The 25,774-nt window shown below is 38.5% G+C and overlaps 1 protein-coding gene across 5 annotated transcripts in view; it reads right to left on the bottom strand.

The window, feature by feature from the left end:
• The window catches only part of adamts3 (ADAM metallopeptidase with thrombospondin type 1 motif, 3), a 144,937-nt gene that overhangs the window by 43,936 nt on the left and 75,227 nt on the right, over positions 1 to 25,774 (bottom strand). For all 5 annotated transcript variants that reach the window (XM_016669126.1, XM_016669128.1, XM_016669127.1 and 2 more), the window contains exons 8-13: positions 20,004 to 20,109; positions 13,883 to 14,026; positions 11,798 to 11,930; positions 5,520 to 5,633; positions 3,713 to 3,858; positions 2,044 to 2,219 (exon numbers count right to left, since the gene is read on the bottom strand). In XM_016669126.1, coding sequence (XP_016524612.1) covers positions 2,044 to 2,219; positions 3,713 to 3,858; positions 5,520 to 5,633; positions 11,798 to 11,930; positions 13,883 to 14,026; positions 20,004 to 20,109 — 819 coding nt within the window. The remainder of the gene's footprint in view (positions 1 to 2,043; positions 2,220 to 3,712; positions 3,859 to 5,519; positions 5,634 to 11,797; positions 11,931 to 13,882; positions 14,027 to 20,003; positions 20,110 to 25,774) is intronic.

Raw genomic sequence — 25,774 nt, 5'->3', positions numbered from 1 at the left:
TCTTCGGTCAGATTTTATTTTTAATCATCAATGGTCCTAAAACTCCATCTGCAACATTTTAAGACATTTAAAACAAATAAATAAAAAACAATTTAAGAATATCTAAACCCAACAGGTTCTCCAAACCTTGAACTGACTGACAAAAATCTGGATCGTCTTAAACTTTTCTTTATCCTCTTTTTGTTAAATTGTGCACAGATTTCTCAAAGCCCCCAGTTTTCTGTGGACTTTCACTTTTCCACCTGCTTCCCTTCCACTCCCTCAGTGGATTAAACTGCATTATTTGTTAAGAAGCTTTGCTTCTCCAGACCATTGCAGGTGTAAAGAGCTCCATAAAGTGGAGTCTGATAAAAACATTTTCTGCTACGAAATAGACAATTATGTGTGATGCAGCAGCAAAACAGGGATCATCATCCTGAAGCAAAGGGTGAATTTTAAAGATGGCTCTAAATTGTACAAAGCAGAACAAGCAGTGAAAATGTGAAAAACATTGAAGAAAAAGTACAATGTGTTTGGAGAATACATTGTCTCACTTTGTCAAAGTGTTTCTGCCTGTGTTGTGATGCTTTGTCAACAACAAAACTCAAATTTGTAATTTGGGGGATTTTATGAGTCAGACCTACACAAAGCAATGCATAACTGTAAACTGTGCGAACGTGATTAATATATTTTTTTCAAAATAATCTATAAAAGAAGGTAGAATGTATATGATATTCAGCTATTTTTAATTGCTACTTAAAAGCGCCACTGATTGTTTTCAGAATTCAGATAATTTTATTTCAATATAAAGATAGTTTTATAGAGAACATGAGAAAAAATTATGTAAACTACATGTAAAACGATATATGTGGTCACAAACAAAACCTGATAATATTTGTCATCCTGCAAAACTTCGGCTGTCTAAAGATTCATAGATGGAAATGAAACAAAAAGCCGATTTTTACTGACTCTGATGCACCAAACAGTAAACCTGAATCCTTCCTCTTCTCAATCATCCTCCACTCTATGGTCTCCCGCATTAAATTTTAGAACAATGCATTGTACCTGGTGGTGATAATAGAACAAACTGCTATAAAGTTTGAAGCTGCGGTACGTAACCTTTATAAAAACAAAAAGGTCTTTTACTTATTTGGTAAAACTGTCACTATGACAGAATAACATAAGAAAGATAATCTGTGAAAAGATCGATCTCCTTCTCTGACGAAATGCATAAAAACAACCAATCAGAGCCAAGAGGGTCTTAATGCTGTCAATCATGCTTGTGTATGTGTTGCTAACAATCTCATTCTGGCTCTCTGCTTCATCTCAGGTGAGCCAAAGTTGTTTCTCCACCATTAGCACATTTAGTAGCGCATAAACAAGTATGATTGACAGCACTAAGACCCGCCTCCTGGCTCTGATTGGTTGTTTTTAGTTGTCAGAGTTCGGTAAAGTATCTAAAAACTGTTTTTAAGTAAGAGTAGCACTACTTCAACATATTTTTACTCAAGTAAAATTTAAAAAGTATTTGGTAAAAAGTCTAAACAAGTAATGAGTAACTGATCAGACTATCAATCATTTAATATTTAAAAATTACATAATCAAATTATAAAGTTAAGGCAAAATAAATATTTCTAAATTAATTTCTTTCAATAAAAACTTATAAAACTTTAACAAAAGCTGCAGGTGTGTGTCTGAGTCTGGTGAATTTTTGGTTAAAACAGGATTTTCATTTGGTGGGTAGAAAATCCAGAAATTTTACTCAAGAGTAAAAATAATTCATGATAAAATTATTTTTTTAAAGTTACTCAAGAAAATATAACTGAGTAAATGTAACTAGTTACTCTGTGAACGGTGCGTTTCTTCAGAAGGTTATAGCAGCTCAGGATGGACGATTCCTGGCATTTTTAACAAACATGTAAAGACAAATTCTTTATCAAAGTGCAGCTATAAACAATATTTACAAGGCGGTGAATGATCCCCTCGGTTCAGCCTGAAGCCACATCACCAAACCGTTGATTTTCATCCCACTGCAGCAGCAGGCTGCCGGTTTCCCTGGCTTACCGTCGGGGTGCTCATACGGCAGCCAGTGGTGTTTGGCATTCTGGAACTCAAAGTTGGAGTTGCGATCGTGGCACTGCTGGGCTCGGAAATCTTCAAAGTGCTTGGGGCATTCGTTTGTGTTGCACAGCTGGTACTCGTAGTTGACTCCAGGACAGTCCTGGCCGGCGTTGGAGGGTCTGTGGGAGGGAGATGGATCAGCATCAGAGGGATTGGTGGGAAAACAAATTGTTATTTGAAATACAAAGAGAGAAAAATGCTTCCCCTGAAGCGCTTTGGATCACTTCGGTGTTGATGTTCAGATGTGACTGAGATGACCACCACTAGTGAAAAGTCATGCTAAGAGAGAAAAGTCGCCATCTTTCAACTCAAAAGTTCAAAATATGTAATAAGAAATGGGTGCAGATCATCAAAAGCATTTTAAACCAATAAAGAGCAGCGCGGCCAGCCAGATGAAATCACCTTTTCTTTCAGTTTCTGCTAGAAACCAGTGAGGACAGTCACTGGACAGCCACAGTCATGTCAAGTAAAATCAGAAGAGATGATCAGTTTGTCCACTTCATTGTTAAATACATTTATTTCTGTGTGATTTAAATTTTTATGGTAAATTTGCTTGTTACCTGTTCAAATATAAGAAAGTAGTCTGGGGTGAGGCAGAGCAGTACTGCACCTCACCTCTGGGGGCGCTGTGTCACTTAAAGTACATGGAACAGGAAGTTGGTGCACAGCTGTTGCTGTCTCCATTTAAAAGGACAATAAACATGTTTGATTGCAGATTTCCTTCACCAGTCAGAAGCTGCCCAATACGACTTGGTCAATATTCTGCTGATAAGAAACACGATTAAAATCACACCTGAATAAGTTTGTTCATGCGTAAAAACATGGCGTGACAAACTACTTCCTGTCGTTTTCTTCTTTTCTGTTCATCATGTCTCACAAGGTAACACAAAATAGATAAAACTTTAATTATGCAGTTTAATGCTCTGCAAAAAAGTCTTTTGGACATCTGAGACCAAAAAGGAAAAGTTTGTCTACAGCACAGTGAGAGACGAATATTAGCCCGATTATCTTCTGACAACCAAAACAAAGATGTCTTCTTCTTTTTCTCTGGTAATTAAGTTCAAAAGCAGAAAACTCATCTGACATCATGGCTTAAATTAATTCTCCCTTTCAGGTTTAAAGTGCAGAAATGGAACATTTGTGATTCTTTAATAACAAAATGCCAACATTAGTCACACAGGAATTAATCTTCACTGAACTCATTATGCAAATCTTTGCATAAAGACTCTATTTACCCCGACTGTCTCATCAGCTCTGGTTTCACTGCAGAGGACGAATGAGTCCGTAAGGAATTCAGCTTTAATTAAGAACTCTACGAAGTTGTTTATTCCTCTTTCATTTTTTTAATTCTGCTGCTTACTTCAACTTTTTAATTTATCTTTTTAAATAGCAGTAAACGTTTAACATATAAGGATCAGAATAAATCACTATTTGTTACAGAAGCTCATCTCTAATCCGGTCAGTTTCTGCAGCTGAAGATTTTTACACCGACTGAAAACAAACTAAGAAGCAGGACTTCTTTAAGGACTAAATGCTTACACAGATTAGCTCTGGTTTTTCATGTCAAGTAATCTTCTCTGAGGTCTGACGCTGCCTGCGTCCCGTTACTTACGCCGGGTTGTTGCACTGGCGCGTCCGGAAGCGAACGCCGGTTCCACAGGACCGAGAGCAGGAGCCGAATTTACTCCAGGAGCCCCAGGCGCCGTCCACCTTCAGCTGGTTGGGGTTCTTCCACATGCAGTGACCTTTGTAGCACCACTAAACACGACGACAGAGAGGCGGCAGAAAACATGAGGCACGCTACAGTAAGATCACACATTTATGTCCTCAGCAAGAAATAAAACACAAGCAACTCTTCACGACATTTCAGAGCTAAAACGCTCGACAGTATGAGACAAGTGATTTCAAACTGTCATTAGCAAAACACTGATTGATTTTATGCTGCAAAACACCAAATATCGTATCGTTTTAATGCAAAATATCATAATACTCAAAATATGACTAATCTAACTTACAAGTAGCTTTTCATCAAGAGGAAAACATTTTAAGTCAATAATTCCTTAAATTCGTCGCATTTTTTTCCACACAAGACATTTTTGTCGCATTATAAGTGAAAAAATATTCTGCCAGTAGAACTAGCACTTTTTATCTATATTAAGGAATTATTGACTAAACACAAGCTCCTATTTCTCATTGAAAAGTTTGTTGTAAGTTAGTTTTGTTTAATTTTAAGTGTACAGGACATTTGCACTAGAAAAAAAGCAAAACACTTAGTCAAATTTGGTGTTTTTGCACAAAAGTTAGACTTTTAATTGTTTCCGTTCATTGCTGCTGTTTTTCTCAAAAGGTCGATCATGGGAAATAGTTTGTTCTTCAGTGCTCAACTCTTGGACATTTGACAAAATGAATAAAAGAGTTAACACAATTTACCACTGTGCATTTATCTGTCACAAACTCACACATTTAAGTTTAAAATATAAAACTTGCAAGATGTTTTTTTTTTACTTAAAGTACAACTGAAATATTTTTACAGTGTAGTTAGTGTTGCCTGTTGCCGTGCAACAAGAATGAATTATGTTTGAATTATACATGGAGTTTGCAGTAAATGTGTGGGTTTTCTCAGAGTTCCTCCCACACTCTAAAAACATTCATGTTAAGTTCACTGGCCGCTCTAAATAACTGATAGGTAGGTGTGTGTGTGTGTGTGTGTGTGTGTGTGTGTTTATACTTTATGTTTCTACGTTGCTCTGTAATGACTTGGCAACCTGTTGCGCTGCCTCCTGCCTGCAGCCCACTGACTGCTGGATATAGACCTCTCTCTTATGGAGCTACAGAAAATGGATCAATTATACATTTTAAGTTTTTTCCAGAGCGATGAACTAAAGTCAGGTTTGGCTCAACACAGTTTTTAAATCCTGTTCAGTTGCACATGTGTAATTTTTAGCATTTTCCAGTATTTTTTAATATGTTGTAAATGTATCTAGTTTTTTTTATGTTTCTAATCTTTGTGAGTTTGAACTCGCCTGCCGCTTTGCAGCTGGTGCATCATTTTTTATTCCCTCTGAATCCCTGGGTAAAGCGCCATGCTGCTGCACTCAGACATAATTGATCCTAACTATTCCCTTTGTTGTTAATAATTAAATAGTAAAATTTATAAAAACGTGTTTTTGAAGGATTCTTTTCAACTTAGTCAAGACAATGGAGCCTGATTTCAGCAAACCTGGCTCATATAGTGCAGACATCGTTTTCCAGGTTGCCTCACTGCTCAGCACAAACCCAGACTCAGGATTCGCTTCCTGCTGGATGAGCGCTGCGGCTCACCTGCTCTCTTGTGGATTAGAGGGGAAAAAACTTGCAGGATGAATTAGAAATATTTTTGCCAAACCTCCCATTGAAGCCTCCCAGTAAGCGGATCTTACTTTTCCTGGAGCGCACTCGGTCCCGTCCAGAGGCGGGCCCTTTTTGGTTTTGCAGAAGTACGGGTTGTCAGGGTGACTGCACCAAAGCTGTTTGCACGGGTCAAACGTCCGAAACTAAAACACAGGGAAAGAAAGAAACAAAAGGTCATGTCAGGAGATTTCTTTAGTAATTATCAGCAATAATAACCCAAATTTTTTAATTCAAACAAATGCAGTTTATTTTAAATGCATTAAAAAAACGCTGCAAAAACACAAAATCTTCCTTATTTTTATCTAGTTTCTAGTGTAAATATCAGTGCATTTGAAATGAGACAAAGCTAAGTTGTTTTATGTCAATACTTCCTTAATATTCATGAAAAAGTACTTAATTCATTGGCAGATTATTTCACTTATAATTTGGGAAAATGTCTTGTAATAAGTAAAATAATCTGCCAATGGAAGAAGCTTTTTGTGTGTTTTACTTTTTTAATTAAACCAGGTTAAAGCTCTAATTAAAGCCACTAATTTATGGCGAACGTCAGCAGGACTTTCAGGTGAATTTCTCTTTATCTGAACAACGACGCAGCAACAATAATGGAGGATGAAGAAGTTTCTCTCTGCTTGGATCTTAATCTTGAGATTTTCTGCAGATGTAGCTGCCATATTTCAGGGATCAGAGCAGATTATCAGATTAATTAGAGAGGATTCTTTAAGGGACACTGAGCAACTCTTTGGTAGGAGACTTTATGAACAAGTTTGTAGTTGGGAGTGAACTTTATCATCCGGAGGCCGTTGGGATCTGCAGGTATTTGGGATTTTTCACCTTAATGACAGACTGGACCCAGGAAACAGCCCAGATCAACACCTGCATTTTGGTATATATACATTTTCCACATGTGTGTTTTTTTTCTTACACATATCTGACTTTATAATCTTACAGAATATCCTAGTTTTAATATTGTAAATAGTTAAATTGATGCCCAGGGAATATCTATGTCTTTTATTCTTTCAAATATGTGAAATTATTCTTAGTTTTCTGGTGGAAATGTGTTCGTTCATGACAACATTTTTCAGATTAATTTCACATATTCAAAAGAAAAAACGTGGATATTCTCTGAAGTGGGAAAGTTGTAAATTTGCAAGAAAAAGTTGATAATTGGTTAAAATGATGAATTTACAAAATTACAACTAAGAAATATGCAGGAACAAAATGCCAGAAGTTGAAGAGCTAAATTTCTGAGATGTGAATCTGGATATTTTAAAAGTTTAGCTGGTAGATCAAGACTTTTTTTTTTAAAGTACTAATTGTCATAAGGTGTGAGGTTGTTGGTGGTGAGGAGAGACGCTGAGACCCAGGTTATGGTGATGATGAAGGTTTAATGATGAATAAGCACCCAAACAGTCCAAGGCAGGCAGCACGGCAGGAACAAGCACCCAGCTAAATACCGGTAGCAACTGTCAAACGGATTAGACGGAACAAACACAAACCACAATACATACGACGAGGATCCGACAAGGAACACAGACAACAGGTGGGTTTAAATACACACGGGGTAATTAAGGGAATGAGACACACCTGGGGAGCAATCAGCGGGGAGGACAGGACAGAGACTCACAGGGAAACAGGACTGAACACAGAAAACTCAAAAATAAACACACAAAAACACGGATCTTAACACTAATAATATGTCATTCTGACAGAAAGGATCCCAGATCTCACATCCAAACTTTGGAAGATATTTACAATCTCAGACAGTTTTAATTTCATAAAATGTTACTTGTTTTTGCAAACTGACAGAATATCTACATTTTTTCTCTTTAAATATGTGAAGTTAACCTAGAAGTTGCTGAGTTTCTTGTCAGAAATGTAACGTGGCTGTATTTTATTCTTTCCGATGGCTCTTGTACTCCTTCGTAGGGAAAAGCGCTTTTAAATGTGAACGAGAAGAAGTTTACAGAGTAAAATCAAAATGGAGAAGATGTCAAACAGATGCAGAACTAGACTGCGAAACAATGGGATCCTTTTGGAGACCAAAGCTGGACAGGACGTTCAGCGCTGACATCCTGTTAGGCGCCGGCGGCCCTGATTGGCTGCCAGCAGTCCTTTATGTCAGAACGGCTCGCCGCTGGAGGACGGCATGAATCATCAGCTTTCACGAAAAACACAAATGAAAAATCAAACCAGGAACGCAGGAGCAGCGGAGAGAGCAATGAACCAGACGAACAGACTGAATCAGACACAGGCTGACATGGCAGCTTAACGTATGTTCAGTGATTCTGATTAAATTCTGTTTTCTGACTTTCTGCCTCACAACGTCTCATTTTCCACATGTTCAGAAATTAATCTGTTATTTACTAACCACATTTAAAGACGATGTGTCGTTTTGTGACATAGTTTGCACCTCTTAAAGTTATCTAGAAATTGTTCTGCTTAACCTGAATTCTTGATTTCTGACATTTGAAATTCAATATATTCTCAGATTCTCCAAGAGCTCCAGGCTGCACTTCTGCTACAGCAACAAAATCTCTTTGGATTTTTTTCCCCTTATGATGAAAATCACATTAATTTTTACATGTTTTTGTGAGGAGAGTAAATATGTGCTTATTTACTGTTTTTACAGTTTTCATTCAAAAATAGGCAAATCACAACAAAAGTCAGTTCTAGAGGGAATTGAAATGGGACAAATGATCCCTACGAGATCCAGTTTTACTTTTATTTTTATAATTTATTTAGCATGTACAGTGCATATTAATGAATATGTAAATACCTAAAGCCTAAAGCTGTTTTCCATCTGTTGTTACTCAGAAAAAATCTCAGCTTCCAATATAACAGATGGTGCGATTCACAAGAAAATAAATGATAGCCTCCATCAACATTTAAAACCAAACATCTGCTGGAAAAACCACGAGGAAAAACTGCATTAGGACAAAACTTTGAGCTTTTGTTCAAATAAATCACAGGACATTTTCCAATAAATAAATACATAAAAAGGTAAGTAACATCAGTCAGTGTTGACAAGCCTGGCTGGTATTTAACTGACTGTAGATGTGGTTTAAATAAACAATAACAGCCAAATTGATTATTGATCAGCAGAATGGAGTTCTGGTCTTTGGAAAAACATTCAGATTTGCATTTCCGAAGTTTAATATTTCAATCTTAGAGGACTTCCACCTATTTTATGCTGAAAATAACTTTATAATCTATAAAACCTTCTGAGTTTTTGGTCTCACAATGACGCTTACAAGTTTTAACTATGGGGAACTTCAATCTTTTTCAGGCAAATTTATATCTTTTCAACAAAGTTGTTTTTTTTGTAAAGATGTGAAATTAATCTAAAAATTTCAGACATTTTTGGCAGAACTTAATTTGGCCCAAATACTCCATCACTTCATTACTGTCCCTACAGCAGGGGTGGGCAGTCCTGGTCCTGGAGGGCCGGAGTCCTGCAGCTCCCTGGTCCAACACACCTGAATCCAACAGCTGAATCTCCTCCTCAGTGCAGTCAGGTTCTCCAGAGTCCTGCTAACGACCTCATTATTTGACTCGCGTGTGATGAAGTAGAGACACATCTATAAGTTGCAGGAGACCGGCCCTCCCGGCCTGGAGCTGCCCAGCCCTACAGGGAACGTTTCTTTGTTTCTGTGTATTTTATGGTTTTCACTTGGTTATATACGATTGGCACAAACAGAGACAAAGCAATCACATTTTAAATGTGTCCATCGGTTGGTTCTGCGTTAAGGCTTCCTGACTCTCTGTCCAGATGGTAGGAGCTCATATTCACCATGAAGGTTTGGATGAGATGCACAAAAAGATCCAGTTAAGTGCAGGAGCGGACCGACTGAAGGCATACATTCGATCTGACATGATTCAACAGCGATGTCAGCCTAAATCTAACCTCAAACAGTTAGTCATCAAATCACGATCTCAGTCACTCACCCTCCAGGTTTCGGTTCAGACCCCGAACAAATGCATTCCTCCAAAATAACTAGGAAAGAGAAAACACCCCGAGGTCTGAAAATCACCACTGGTCATGATTTCAACCTGCTAGGAAACCCGAAACACTGAAAGAAGCTTCAAATTAAAACACAACCAAGGCTCAGAAGGCGCAATAAAAGTCGTCATCAGATGTGCAGAGTAAGGTTAATTTATTTTACAGCAGAAGGAAAAACGTTTCCATGAAAAGAAGCTGAAATCACTTCCCAGCTTTTGAAACGTCTAAAACGAGAAAACTTTATGAACTCCCAATATTACAAAAAAAGTTACTAAAATTGAGGAAAATAAGTAATTAAAGTTACACCAGCGCCTAACGAGCGTCGCCACCCAAACGACGTGATGACAGTAAACAGTGACAGGCTGAGTGGCACGCTGTCCGCGGCCTGCCAGGCGGAGACATGGTGAAATGAGCAGATGACCACATCAGCTGCTTGCCAACACGTCCAGTTTTGCTCCTGAGTCTGCTCACATCTAGATGTCAGAGTCTCTGAAGGCTGTCATCGGAAAGCTCCTGCAGGACTTTCTGGAACTCCGGATCGTCTCTGCTGCCATTTTTAAGGCATAAAATAAAGGTCTGAAGAGGAAAATATTTCATTTCTCTCAAAGCAGAGACTGAATCCTCAACAGAGCCCATCTTTCCTCCTTTTGATGCAACGCCACTCAGAGTTGCAGGACTCTGAGACCAGTTTTGGTCGAAGAGACTGGATTTATTTCAACACTTCAACTGTAGAAATATCACTAAACTACTACAATATTGTTCAACTTGCTAATATCCCTCCTTTCATTAGATGCAAAATGTATTGATTCAAATCTAAGCAATAACGTGACTCACTGCTAATTACGTGTTTTTGTAAGCGCTGGGGTTTATCTGGGAGCGGAACAAGATGTCAGTAATAAATCATAAAAACTAAATCTGTGAAAATCCATTAGAAACCAAACAGTGACGTGTGATTTGCTTTCAGAGACGGCTGAAACTGCGCCCAACTACCCGTCTGCAAGAACAACTCAGAACCAATTGTATTTTTCTTTATCCTCTGTCGACTATGCTACACGTAGCCGTTGCCATAGCAACTGACTGACAACAGCTCCACTAATGCATCAGGATTCAACACCAACAAACACACAAACATTTAACGCAGAAAGAACAAAACATTTAATCTGCCGCAGTTTTATGTTTTCAGGTTTGATGTTTACTTTTGTGATTATTAATTAGTGATCGTCTGAACACAACGATGGCCAATTAATTAAAAACCTGCTCTACCGATGATCTGTCAGAGAGTTGATGTGTGTGTGTGTGTGTGTGTGTGTGTGTGTGTGTGTGTGTGTGCGTGTGTGTGCCCGAGTCACTAAAACCAACCTGGTTCAGTAACAAGTGCAAGTTGTAATAAGAGAAAGAGCGACCGTTAACAGGTGTGCTCTGTGAAACTAGCTGATTCCGGGCTGCTCTATCTGGCTAGTTCACAGGGTGAAAAAGGTGGGACATCTGGATGGAGGTCGTTAGAAGCCAGGCTAGTCTTTCTCGCACCCAGCTTAAACAGAGTTTACTTCAGTTCTGGGTAGGGTAAATCTCGGCAGATTTAGGAAACTCAATTCACCCGTTAGACGGAGAACTGGTAGCACATCTCCCTCCTCTGACAAGGGGAAGTAGAGAGAGAGAGAGAGAAGAGGGGGGGGGTGTTGCGCAACAACAGTGTGTCACGTTTTTTTGTTTGAGCTGAAACATTGTGAATTCTGCAGCACATCTACATGTTAAGGTTGTCAAAGTCAAGCTAGCATAGCTGACCTACTTCCCTTTCCTTCTTATTATTTATTTTTTAAATTAAAATTTTCTCCTGACCTTGTTATCTAGTTGTTAGTGTTGACAATTAGTAGCAAAACAGTACTAATTGTAGAGTTTTGCTACAATTAGTAGCCTTTCTTATGTAAGGCAAACATTTAAGGTTTAGCACGTAATGTTAACTTATTGCAATGAGTCTAAAAGTGACGGACGGGACCTGAATAACTTAGTTTTTAAACACGTTTCCATAGTAACAACTTTCTCAACAGGTTTCTGGGTTCCTGTACGCTGGATGACTTCACATTACGGCATAGTTTGACTGTGATGCAGAACAAAGAATAGCTTGAATTAATAATGACATTCCTCCGAGTATCCAAGTGGTTTTTATTTTTTCCCATTTTCTTGTGTCATGTAGAATGGGTCTCTGGTCTTGTCTTGGTCTCGGTTTGTATCCTGGCAGTTAGTACATAGTTTTGGGATGGTGAATATACTCTGTGGGCAGGCGGACAGCTTCAGGGATCGACTCACCGAGGTGCAGATCTTGTATCCCACTCCGAAGTCGAATCGGCATTGCTCATCCATGGAGTAGTTGATGCCGGGGAGTTCAGGAAGCTGAGGCCAGTCGTGTTTGAAAGGGTCGTCCAGCAAACAGTCATAGGTTCTGTAAGGAAATGAAACAAGGCTGTGCTTCAGGAAGGTCAGAAACCTGAGATTACAGGTTCAATATGGAGTCCTGTGTGGAACCTTTTGATTGTGTTTCTGGTACGCCAGTAAATCTAACGCACAAGCTACATCCGCTAACAGTGACGGGCGACGAAGCCGCTTCTGTTGGATTAATCTCTGCTTTGAAAATCGATCTGATGGGACGCTGGAGAAGACTATTGCTATGTTCAAGTTGGGCTAAAAGGAGTTAGCCTACCAGCAAAGCTGTTCCAGCCTAAGATAGCATCTCAATGATAACATGTAGCAGAGATGCTAATGCTAATGTTAGCATCCACATTTCCAAAGAAGCTCCATGAATGACGAGGAGCTGAATGGGTAAGCAGCACTTTGCACCAATCTGATGGGTGAATGAATTAAAAACAATAAATATCTCTGTAGTTGAGCTCATATGTCTGTTTATTCTATAATTTAGCAGCAAAAAGGGTTTTTGTGATGGAAAGTTTTCTGTATTTTAAAATAAAATGGGATTCATTAATTAGACTGCACAGTTAGCTCAATTAAAGTTTAAGGTTTTATTTGTGTTTTTTAAATGGGAGAATAATGAATATTTACAAGTAAATACATGAAACCAGGGGAGCAATTTTACAAAACTCTAACCTGTTGTTATCAGTTAAGATAGCTGCTGACACATATTCTGAGAAAAGCACAGCGGGGTGTGTGTGTGTGTGTGTGTGTGTGTGTGTGTTCTGTCGCTCAGCATATAACCTTATGGTGAATTACACCAGAGACTGTTTGGCCTCTTTAATAGTCTCAGTTTTTCACTGCAAACGGTTTTCACGTGTTATAATAAGTATGCACACCCGGCTCTTTAAAAGGCCATTTTTTATACAAACATCTCCCATAAAGAGATGTCAGTAAGAGATGTACGTTGTGTGAATGGGTGGGATACGAACAGGATGAATAGGAAGAGTGGGTGAGTGAATTATACAAGTTTATTAACTCGTATAATTACCAGAAACCAGCAGAAAGTAAAAAAGGAAAATGAGTTCTAGGCTGGGTATTCTGATCTTAAATGCAAAAACAGAAAATTTGCTGTGGCATCATAAATGTTGTAACATTAATACACAATAAACTGCTGCAAAGCTACTTATGTTGGCAGGTGAGCTTTCAGGAAGCTAAAGTTGTTTTTTCAACATTAAACCGTCCCAAAAATAAATGATGCATGTTACATCAACAGCTCCAAAACGGGGCGTGAAGAATTTCATGTTTTTGTCTGTTTTGCATGAAAAAGGTGCAGACTGGTCAGGATTACACTGTGATTGATGGCCTACTGTCACCGATATCTGCTGTTATGTTTTTAAGACAAATTAATCCTGTGAGTCCAGAAACATGTAAACCTCAACATCCAGAGTTTATTTTTATTCATGAGCAGATGCCAGGAATCTGGTTCCCGTTTTAAATTAAGAGCGACGATGAGAGATAAACAGAAACTGTTGAGGTTTGGATACAAGCTGACATTTAAAAAGATAACAGAACATTTATATTCAGTTTTTGTTCCTTCGCATTTGTCCCACTATCTGTTTATGGTGGAACAAAATTAAGGTTGGTTCATCCATCTGTGTAATTAATCTATAAAATATGTTTCACTTTGTGATAAAATTCATGAAATAGATTAACTTATACAGTAACAGGTGGATTTTGTTTATCAGTTATAATACAGAAAACTCAGAATTTAACAAATCTTTGCTCCTGTTTTACTCAAAGATATGTTATATATTGTTTAATTCAGTGATTAAAAACTCTTTATTTCCTCTGGGCGCTGCAACAAAAATATTACATATTTATGGATCTAAAAGAGCCAAAGGAGAGGCGGTGTGTGCCGTAGGAGACACTCTGCTAATGTTTCCTTCTCTCCACGTATTTATATTCAGAGCTGAAAGCTGAACTCACTGGATGTATCTCTTCAGCTCCTGTCCGCTGCACATGGACCAGTGGTACCGATGGAAGGCCGCCTGCACCAGCGGCGCCATGACGCTGCCCATCGCCGTCTCGTCCCCGCAGCGGTTTCCCTGGCCGTCGTGCTCCATGCCCAGCCTGCAGCGGCGGAGGAGGACAAGGTCACACATGGGAGATGAGTTTCACAAACAGCTGTTACTGCGCCGCCTCGGGGCCAACGATGGGAGATGTGGGTCACTACCAAATGATTTGATTCAGGGGAGATCGAGACTTTCCAGGAAATTTGTGACAAAGTTTTGTGTCGACTCCATTTTAAACTGTGTAAAAGAGTTAAGATAAGTTGTCTTTGTTTCCAACCAGTCGGCTTTTAAAGTGGAGCTTTAGAGTCGTTTTATTTAACTGTTTTGGCTGCAAAAGTAAAGACGAGTTTATTAGTTTAGCACATTTGAGCAACAAGGCAGCTCAAAATGCTTTACACCATAAAAACATGACAAAGTAACCAATTCTGAAACATTCCAGTTATGAATGAAAAGCAGCTCTAAACAGGTTTTTATCAGAGGAACTGAGGTTCAGGTCCGATTTCATCACTGCTCCCAGGTTCCAGCCGGATCTCTGGTTTCTAATCACACATATGAATCATTCCAGCACCGAAAGGCTCCCAAACCAAACGGTTTTCATAAGATTAATTTGGTCGCTTACAAGACGCATTAATTGGCCAGAAATCGAAACTAAAATTGACCATTTTCTCCTGATTATCTCTGAGATCAAAAACTGATTCTTCAGTATTTGATCTTCTGTTTTTTATGTTTCAGTCAATAAACACCAAGTCCTCAGTTAAATGAAAGGTATTTTAATGTCCTCCTTTCATTTGGATTCAAAACTACCATCAGGAAACATGCACCACATTTTGCTGAATTACAAAGTTTCAATAAATGAGTTTTATGTGTTGAAACCAGTTAAAAGAGAAGTAAAATCTGAATTTCTGACTTAGTTTGGTCAGCTGTCAAAAAGAAACAGAAATCAGTGTCAGTGAGAAAAACCTGACTTGTCATCAATTAAACCAGAAACATAAAGGAACTGCACTCGGTTTATAACATTTCTCCAACAAGAATGTTTCTTTTGTTTTTCCCTAAAGCCGACATGAGCAAACTGAACCACATCTTATGTTGTCTGAACAAGAACTAAAGTGAAGGTCGACATATCAGATAAGAAACTCTCCCTGAGGGACTGAGGCCATCCGACCTTCTCACAAGTAAACTGACATTTAAATCTATTATTACCACAGCACAGATTTCATCCCTCGATCAGCACAGTTTGCCTCTTGGTCTTTTCAACAACCTTTAGAATCAAAAACTTTCTCAAGATGCAACCCAGGTAAAGACTGAAAGTTGCTCATGCTTGCCACAATTCATGAACAATTACTGAAAAAACACTGAATGGGTGAGTAGAAATCGGTTTTTCTGTGACTGATGGCATCTGGACACCAAATGTTTGTGTTTTTAACTTATAGTCAGCACCAAGAGGTTTGCAAACGCTGCTGCTTTAATACAACAAAACTTTGGATGAGAAATGATCCCATATTCAGCTCGATACATCTGTCCTGCTTCACAAATGAATTACATCAGACATAAACTTTAACTCAATGTTCTGCAGACTTTGATGACTGCTTTTGATAAACTCCTCCTCAAAGCATCAAAGTCGTGAACATATGTTGCTTCTGTAAGTCAGAACATTTCAATGTTTTTAGGGGTTTGCATCAAACGAGTGTGTGAAAAAGGCAAGTTTTATCCTAACAGCGATTTATCAGAATGAGTTCTGGTTCTGAATCATGTAATTCTTTGAATTTTGTTTCCTCTGTTGACTTTGTGAGTCCTAATTTTCCTCCACTAGAAATAGAGAAATCCAGAGAAAAAGGCAGAAATGTAGGTCATTCCTGTTAGAGGAGGATGTGCTTCCGGCAGCTAAATGTTTGGGAAGAGGAAGAATAAGACGGGTCCATACCGAGCGGCGCTGGCCCAGGTTTGAACCGAAACAGTGATGAACTGAAACGCTGTTAATGCTAGCTGTTAGCATTGGAGTCCTGACTCCAGGTCATCTTCTGAACAACAGATAAAAAAAAAATCCTCTCACTGCAAGTTATTTCAGGTGGAGGTGCAAAATAATCCCAGTGAAGAGAGAAGATCCTGGATGGAAAGAGAAGCAGCAATAAAAAAATAAAAAGCGTTGTGATGCACCGACACCAAGATCGTTTCTCTGAATTTGGCGCGACCCAGTCTGGTTTGAACATGGAGGCAGTGAACTGGTTTTATTGTTTTTCAGATGGTTTTCTTCACATAATGACAAACATCCAGTTTTCTCAAAATGTCTAAATTTAACTCGTTATCTCAAGAAAGCCATCAGTAAAAGTAAAAATGTCCGCTCTCAGCTCCCGTACCAGTTCTCTCCCACCTCAAAGTAAAATAAATTCTCTGTAATCTTGAGTTATTATTGGGAAACTGATCAAAAGCGACTGGTAGAGATTACATCCAGTTCACCTTTTCAAACGACAGAACATTTTATTAAGGGTGAGCTGCTAAATCTGAATAAATGACCTGCAGGGACAGTTAGAAATAACACCTTGGGAGAATTTCACATAATTATGTCATCATACATGAACTTTAACAACTGATGCTTTTATGTCTTCACACGGTGCAGCTTTTGGCTCAAATGAATAATTATTTCATCTCTTCATTTCCTTCTTTAATAATTTAAATACCATTAAAAATAGCTACCTAGATTAAATTTCTGCGTTCTGCTGATTAATAAATGGCAGAATAACAACAACCTGAGGCAAAATAAAAAACACTGCGCCTCAGATGGATGACATTTCAGAAGCTTGTTGATTGCCTGGAGAGAAACAGTTTCTGAGTTTCATCTTCTGAGTGTTCGAGTCGCCTGAGGAGGGAAAACCCTGAAACAGGTCGACTTATTTACCGACACTGCAGACAAAATAAGACGACGAGTTCAAAAAGCTTCTTCTGATCCTCTGCCTGAATCATCCCACATGTTCATCACTAATGTAGCTCGTTGTGCTTTGCACAGTAACACTCTTAGACCTGATTAATGAGAAAAAAATCAGAAATCATAGAATCTGTGCTTCAGCTGAAGGTGTTACTGTGTGAAAATGTTTCTAATTTGTTTAACATTAGACAGAATTTCATGAAATCTTTTGACGCTGAACTGCTCCGTTGTTTTTCAGACTTTCTGAGGGCCTAACGTTTCTCTTTGGACTCTTTCTTTGCAGTATATGATCATTTTCTGAAGAATCATTAATTTGTTTGGTTTCTAAACCAGTGGCGTCTCAAAGCATAAGATAAACCTTAAAATTAAATTTCTGTTGAGTTTGGTGTTCCTCATGTCCTTCTGCAACAGTCAGCTGTCCTTTAATTCACATTTATTTAACATTTTTTTAAAATAATTTTTAAACATTATACATAAGTAACAATATAACCATCAGGAACTAAAACACCAAACACAACGGAAAAGAAAAATCAGTAAAACTGATGCTGGATCCTCCTAAAAGCATAAAAACAAAAACAACTTCAGATTGATCGTATCCTCAGTTCTTCTTTACACTAAAGACTTAAAAAATATAAAGCAATGAGTTCTATGTAATTTTGTACTTCTAAATATTGCACAGAATCCCAGATAATCAAATCTATGAGAAGTAAATGAATATAACAGCATAGCGCAAATAACTTGATTCCCTAAAATCTATTAGTTGAAAACCTTCAAATATGTCATCTGCATAAAATAAATAGAACTGAGACTATTTATTATGTTCTTTTTCTTCAGTTCTTGTTCTTTATTTGTTCTGCACTTTGCTTCTTGGAGAAGCAGCTTTTAGTTTTTAATCTCCACTAATCTGGAACAAACTTCCAGAAAACTGCAAAACAGCCGAAACACTGAGTTCCTTTAACAGTGGAAACCTGTTCACCTGCTTTGGAACCATAATAAATGGAACATTGACCAACATTTTATGCATAATGATGGCAAAATATAACGTTTGCTGGTTGACTATATGTTCTGTGACTTTGTGTTTTTATGACGTTAAGCTCCTTGAAATGTGATACAAACTTTACTTGAGACTTACGGTGTCAATGTCCAAAAAAACGACAGAAGCCTTCAAATTTCTGCTCAAAATGACTTAATAATAGTAAGAAAGTCTGGCTGCTCACGTTGAATCTGTACACAGGACGGTACATAAAGCGTTACCTAGCAACACAAGTAATCGATACGAAAGCTGTGGCCAGGAAACGCTAACAAGTGCAGCTGGCATTTACAGCCATGTAAAGGCTGCAGCTTCCACATCCTATCACTGCTGGAATGTTAAAGGTCTCCTCAAGCAATTCACTGTTTTCTATTTCCAGAGGGTTCAAGGACGTGTGAAGGTCAGTCGACAGAGTCTGAAGGATGATTCAGCTGCTGAGAGCGTTTCTCCCCGTTTGTGATGAAATCACCGCGGTGACACCGTTCAAGATCGCCTCGCTCGTCCACCCAGGAGGAAGACTTTGGTTTTTATTTAGTTTTTATTTCTAGAACTGAATTATTCTGGTGACATCTAATAAAAGTCTGACTTGTTTTATAACTGACCAGAGGATAAAATCTATGTTTTACAAGCTGCAAACTAAGAAAGATTGAAGGTTTGTGGAACTGCTGAAAGTCCAAACGTTTTTCACTGAGGGCCAAAACCGGCAGGTTGAAAACATGAAGGGCCACAATTTATTTTAGTTAAAAATGTGAAATAATTTTACTGTGAAATCTTTTCATTTTATCTGCTAAACAGCAAATGAACATGTAATATTTGTAAATAAAACATTCAGAGTCACTATTGGTTTTACCTACCAACAGAAATGAGAAAACCTTTAGCTGGATTTAAGCCACTTTAATTAGTGACTAAGTCTGTTTTTGAGTAAAACTCTCTGGATATTACCATCACACTGAAATGAAGATAAATAAGCGAAACACGAAACTCTAGAAAAACATGGATCGTAAAAGAAAAACACCTATTTTTTACCTAAACATTTTTATTGATATAAGTTTGTCATTGAAAATCTAATTTTGGGGACGACACTAATGTTTGTTCAACTGTTGGCTGTCTGCTGTTTCCTTCATAACTTTGTGTTCATTATGTGAAGCACCTTGAACCACCTGGAAACAAACTTGATTGATTGAAAACCTCATACAAAGAAAAACACAAAGCCTCCATCTGCATCCACTCCATTTAAACTGTTCCTAACTTTTAACCTCGATGTTTCAGCTGCTTTAAACGCCCGCTGAACGCCGGTTCTGCTGCCGGTGGGACGAAGCGTCGCAGCCGACGCCGTTTGGATCTGCTGAACTGGAACGCCTGGAACAAGGACGCTCCTCAAAGCCGTCCCCACATGGATGCTCTAATCCAGATTACAATCTGTTATCTCCTAAATCCTGACATCCACATGCTCAGCTCTGCGTCCAGCTGGACCTGCGGAGCGGGCCAAATGCTTCCAGTCGTCACCAATCATCTCCGTTCAGCAGAGCCGGTAGAGAAACCAAAAAACTGCTCCAAAGTAGGAGCAGCACTACTTCAACTTCAACAAGTAAGAGTAAAAAAGTATTTGGTAAAAATAAATCTACTCAAATACTGAGTAACTGATCAAATTATAATTCATTTGATAATTACGAATTACATCATCACATGCACCAAAATATAAAGTGGATAACTCACAATAAGTAACAAAAAATAGTCAGGCAAAATGAAATTTTTCCAAATTAGTTTCTTTCAATAAAGAAACTTAAGCAGCTTTGGCAGAAGCTGCAGGTGTGTGTCTGAGTCTGAGTAGAAAATCCAGACTTACTGAAGTAAGAGAAGATAAAATTACTCAAGTAAAAGTAAAGCATAGTAAAAATATTTTTTATGTAATGTAATAAGTTCTTATATTACATTAAATTTTATTTTATTCCCACAGTTCTTTTGTTTTTTCAGCTCCTTTGTTCTTTTCTGGTCAGAAACTTTTCCATTTCCAGCCTGATGAATTAAACTGGCAGCCAATCAGAAAACAGCTCTGATGGCGTTTCTGCGTTCAGAAATACTCACACGTGTCCGGTCTCATGAGCCACGACGAACGCAGACGAGAAGCCGTCTTCGTGGTTGAGCGTGCAGCTCCGGACCGGGTGGCACATCCCTGTGACCGGAGCGTAACCTGGACAGACGTTCAGCCAAGGGTTAGAAACATCCAGACCAGAAAACCACGACTGACCTGCTGCCACAAGAAAATGTGACTTTCTCAAACATAAACCAAGTTTCGGTTTGGCAGTTAATTATCAGTGATGAAACTTTGACACAAATGACGATAAATGATTAGTAAATAAATTAGATAAATTTCTCCACTGAACAAGTTATAATATCAGTTTATTTATAAATCACTACCAAAGGAAGTTGTGTTTTACGGTACGGTCATTTTAAAACAAATATTTGAAGACAGAAGAAACAAATTTACACAAAACAACACAAAATTGGCTAAGAGATAAAAGTGAGAATTTAAAACAGTGATGGACGCTGCCTGAAACGTTTTCAATCCTCCAGAGCTTCACACTTTTAAACCATCTGACCTGCTGACAGAAGGTCAGCGAGTCGTTGCATCAGTTCAGAGAGAGAATGAAGAAAAGAACCTGGAAATAATTCACAGCTAAACTGGAAGGCAGTGGAGCGAGGTCAGACTCGGTGTGACGTCTTTTCACTGCTGCTGAAAGACATCACACCGTTTCAGGTTGGGTTTGAGACAGAAACAGCAGCCTGGAAAATGTTTGACAAAAGTTCAACACAATAAATGAGCAAAAAATTCAATCTCCAGTTTGTTTTTCTGTCAGTAAAAAAAGGACAACATTAAAAGTTTTACTTCCAATTTTATTAAACGTCGGCGGTTCTGCGGTCAGCCTGACTTCTGTCTTTTTTACTCATGTTTAAAACACTCAGCACTGAACAGAGGTGCTTCAGTTTTCTTCAGGGGAAAACACACTTGGTGTTTGAGATAAAGAGGAGAGAGAGAGTTGTGTCTGAACAGCAGGGTGGAAACGGCAGCAGCGCTCAGGCTACATCCATCCATGATGAAAAAACTCCAGCTTTGTGATGAGGATGTGGAGGCCTGTGGTGCCCGAACTGCTGCTGGGAATCATGTGATGAAATGTGTTGAAATTTTGCACCAATTTGGATACAAATAAAACAATAAAGCAATTAGAAAAATAAACAAAACTCCAGTAAATGTTAGATAACTACACTGCAGACTTTCTGCTGTTTCAGGACCTGCACTGTGATTCACTTCACCTTTCAGTATTTCAGCTAACAGTATTTAGAGAAGACCTGGCAAGATCAACTCCTTCAGGCTGCACCTGGACGTTTCTTTAAGTTTTCTGACTCTGGATAAAGTATTTTGTTTTTTGAGGCCTTCTCAGAGTTTTAGTTTAATTACTCGACTGAATTATCGTCCATCCTCCGTACCAAACAGCTTTAGAGCCAGCAGAAAGCCTTCATTCACTCCAGTGCAGTGATTCCAGTCGTGTTTTGTTTTGGTGTTTTGTCTCCTTATGGTCCTTTTCAGTCTTTGATAGGACTAGAAAACACAACTTCGTCTTGCTTCACATCAGCCTGAAGTGCTTTGAATGTCTTTCTGTTTTTAACTCTCCATCCCAACATCCAGACGCTTCTGATTTTATGCTCCTTCTCAGACTCTAGGAGACTCTTGACAGCTTTATTGCAGAGAAACTTCATGCTGTCATCTTCCCCGTCTGATGCTTTCAGACGGCACTCAGCTTTTAGTCTTTTGAAGGTTTCAACAATCCCTATTTGAAGGTTTCACTTCATGAGCATGGTTCTGTTTTTTCTTTGTAAAATTTCTTTGACAATTAATTTTTTTTTAGCCATGTGCTGCTAAAGTCAGCTCTGTAAAAGTAGCTGTTTTGACAGTTTGCAGCTTGGCCCCAATACTCTGTCCAACAGATCATTTCAAATCCAGAAGGATTATTCTCAAATGCAAAACATTTAAACAGAGACAGTCTGCGTACAGCCCAAAACTACTGGACCACAATGAGAGCTAAAACACTAAAGCCTTAAAAAATACAGCTTTAAAAGCCAAGAAGCCTTGCAAAGACACATTTGCATTTACAAATGAACTGTGTGAGATGTTTTATTCAATATCATATATTTAAAACACAAATTGCTTCATTATATGATGTAATTCAGGTCAATGAGTCTCCCTGCGATCCGCAGCTTTTTGTTCTCAGTGCCAGATCTAATTTCACTTTAATCTGACATTTATAAGTAGTCGCAGTGTGAGAATTAATTTTCTCTTTTTCTTGAAATCCTGTCTCCACTTCACAGAACGACCCGATGATTGTTAGTTCACTTCTATGAATATTTCTGGTTTCGCTTGAATTGTTTCAATTTCTTTCCTCTAACTTGCAGGTCGTGTCGTCTGGGGAAAATGGTCTCACTTGAAAATAAAATGTTATTTTGAAAGGACAAGTCACTGTTTTCTAAGTTTTACTGTCTGGAATACAGACAATAATTAATGTGTCCCATTCTCAAAGGGATGTGACATTTCAGAAACAGTCACCTCCAAACCATCGGAATAGTGTTTGTAAATAATAATAATAATAATAATAATAATAATAAAAAAGATTAGCTTGACGAAATAATGTGAATTTTAGTTTCATGGGAAGCAACAACCGAAATCTGAAGAAAAATCTCCACAGCCGTTAAAAGACAAAGACTAAAGACCATGAAGATGTCAGCAGGTGAAATTTGTGAGCTTAAAGTTTATTGGGTAAGAAAATGTGTTATTGATGCCAACATGTTGCTTTGCTAAAATTAATCAATTCACTTTGTCCAAAGTTGATTTGATAATTAGACTCTTTTCTCCAGTGTTTATGTGAAATGAACATCTTTTCTTTCAAACATCACATGTGTAACATCATTGTTAAATGTGTTTTAGAGTTAACCATTTACAAAAATAAAATAAAATAACTGTAGCTGGATTAATAGAGATGGAGTGATAAATATAATGCTACTAAAAATTCACTGGTTAAAACAGATATGGGATTTAAAAGTGGGACTTTCAACTACTTCCATTCACTTTTTCTGAGTTTTAACACAATCACTGTATTATTTGCTGTACTGGAAATACAGCTGTATGAGGAAATGCGCAATTCAGATAACTAGCACATCAATGTTGCTAGTTATCTGAATTGGGGCATAAATAAAATATCTACCTGAATACAAAGGCTGCATATAAATATTTAGGTTTCTTAGTTCACCATATGTGGTTATTTCACCGTCATGATGAATTTCAGCTAGACTCGGATACAAAGAACTTTTAAAAACCTGGTTATGGAGCCGGTTTGATAGGTCTTGTAGCTACGCCTCTACAAGACCTTATTGGGTGATTTCTCCTAATCACCCAATAAATCTGCATCTTTTAGATGAACAGTAGATGTTCTACACCAGGCTGTTAAATAATCAGGTGTGTAATATAACTCTTCGGCAACTTTCATCAGCTTTCATAACTACCTTGTGATCATCTTCCTTCATTCACAACTGCATATAAATATCCAAAGCTACAAGCTCAAACAGAACTAAAAGGAAAATATGTGGAAAAGGAAAAGAAATGTAATTTATCTACAACATGAAAAAGTTTCATATTTTAATTAAAATGTCATGTTATCCAACATTCAGCTTCTAGCCTCATGCTAGGGGGTTTGCACTTGATTGCTCTCATTTTTCTGCTACAGTTTTAAGGGTGTTTTTTTTTTAAAAAAGAAAAACAACCACTTGATACTTCAGAAAAGCACAAAATGTTGTGTTTTTTTTTTAAAAAAGAAAAACAACCACTTGATACTTCAGAAAAGCACAAAATGTTTTTCCTTTCCATGTTTCCCATTAAATTCCTGTTGTCCATTCACCATCAGTGGGCGTAAATTTGATAAATTGGTCTGTTTATGTCAGCCTGTGTGAATGATTCAATTTCAAAACATGTCACACACAGAAACAGAGGAGATAATGATATTTTGCTTCCAGCGAGGCTCTAAACTTGTCAAAGTCTAACCGCGGCTCAAGGGAAGACGATAAAGTCCTGACAGCTTGATGCTTTGTGTCCAGACAGCCCTGAACTAATTCTGTTAGGACATGTAGAGTCTACAGGAAGCCACAGAACCAATCACATCTTAATGTCCTTGAAGGAATCGCAGCGAACTAAAGCTGCCCCATGTGAGGATTGTGATTTTATTGATGTCAGCCACGAGGAAGGAGCTGCTGGTCTGTTTCCCCCAATTGATTTTAGCTTTAATTGATGTAATACAGAAGGTGGAGAACGTAGGCTAAAAAATAAAAATCTGTTCCAGCCTGCAGAACAAATCTTACATTTTCCTGAAGAGATGGAAAATGAAAGCAAGCAGAGAGATAAAGTCTGGGTGGCTCAGTAACGACGCACAGCGAGAGACAGAGAGACTCACAACCCTTAAAATCTGTCTTTTCATTTACTAAATTATAAAAAAAGTCATTTAACCTTGATTTAACTAAAATTTTAATAAATTCCTTAAAAACTTTTCAATCATGTTTTTATGCTCTTCTCTCACCAAAACAAACCTGGAGTGTTTCCTTAACTCTTTCATGGATGTTTGAGAAAACCTTTAATCTCCATGGCAACCATTCAGTTGTGCAAAGCGCCTGGATGGACCTAGCTCCGCCTTTGAGACGTAGCCCCTCCCCCACTCAGCTCCTTCAAACTAGCCAGCAACAATTAGCAAATACCTCTGAGGCCACTGTAGGAGCTGCTCAGTGAAACTGGTAAGAACGTTAAAGGGTTAACGGAGGCACGGGAGGCAGAAGAACAGATTCAGCCAAAAACGTGAAATGTTTTGCTTACAGAAAATCGCCACAAGAAACAAAAAGGGAGGCTGCAGAAGTCACTCATGTCTCATTTCTCTTCTGCTTAGTGGGGATCCATCACTCGCTGCAAAACGGGCAACAAAAGACACAGTTCTGCTGAGTCTGTGGCGGGAACAGTGAAGGCAGAGGGACTAATAAATCCTCATTTAAACAGAATGCTGTCATTTACAGAGATGAAAGAGAGGGATAAAAGCTTGTGCTGTTATGAAAGGCATATTATCTGTACAGTAATGCCTGCATGTCCTGATTTTAGACATGAAAGATAAAAAAAGTGGAGAGTCAGTGAAGTAGTTCAAAGTGTTTTTTGTAGTGGATCAAGCTAAAACTCTCAGCACGAAGGCGTCTCACACTGAGCTTTCAACATTTCTTTAAAACCCTGCAAAGTGTGAAGAAGAAAGGATCGACAGATCTCAAAGAGCTTAGACTACCCAGAACGAAACAGCAGAGATCAGGCAGCACTTCAGCAAAATGGACCCCACAGGCGCCGATACGAGAATATAAACCCGACGAGCAGCCAGAGGACCAAGAGACCAGCATCTCTGTTAAACTGGTTGAATGAGAGAAACCTGGACTGAGAGCCATCAGACTAATCATGCTGTGCGCCCAAACCAAGATGGTGGAACAGAGTTGATCTGGAGTCAAACAGTCAAAATGGCAACCGGACGTTGAGTTGGTTTCCTCCCACTGTCCAAAAACATGACTGTCAGGTTAACTGGCCTCTCCAAATTGCCCCTAGGTGTGTGTGTGTGTGTGTGTGTGCGTGTGCATGGTTGTGTGTCTCTGTGTTGCCCTGCGACAGACTGGCGACCTGTCCAGGGTGACCCCGCCTCTCACCTGGAACGTTAGCTGGAGAGGAACCAGCACCTCCCGACCCCACTAAGGGACAAGGGTGTAAAGAAAATGGATGGATGGATGGATGGATGGAT

Source organism: Poecilia formosa, unplaced genomic scaffold, assembly GCF_000485575.1.
Source record: "Poecilia formosa unplaced genomic scaffold, Poecilia_formosa-5.1.2 Scaffold20, whole genome shotgun sequence".
In the NCBI taxonomy this organism is placed as follows: Eukaryota; Metazoa; Chordata; class Actinopteri; order Cyprinodontiformes; family Poeciliidae; genus Poecilia; species Poecilia formosa.
Note: the sequence above shows the minus strand (reverse complement) of the source record. Positions and strands in the feature narration are given on the sequence as shown.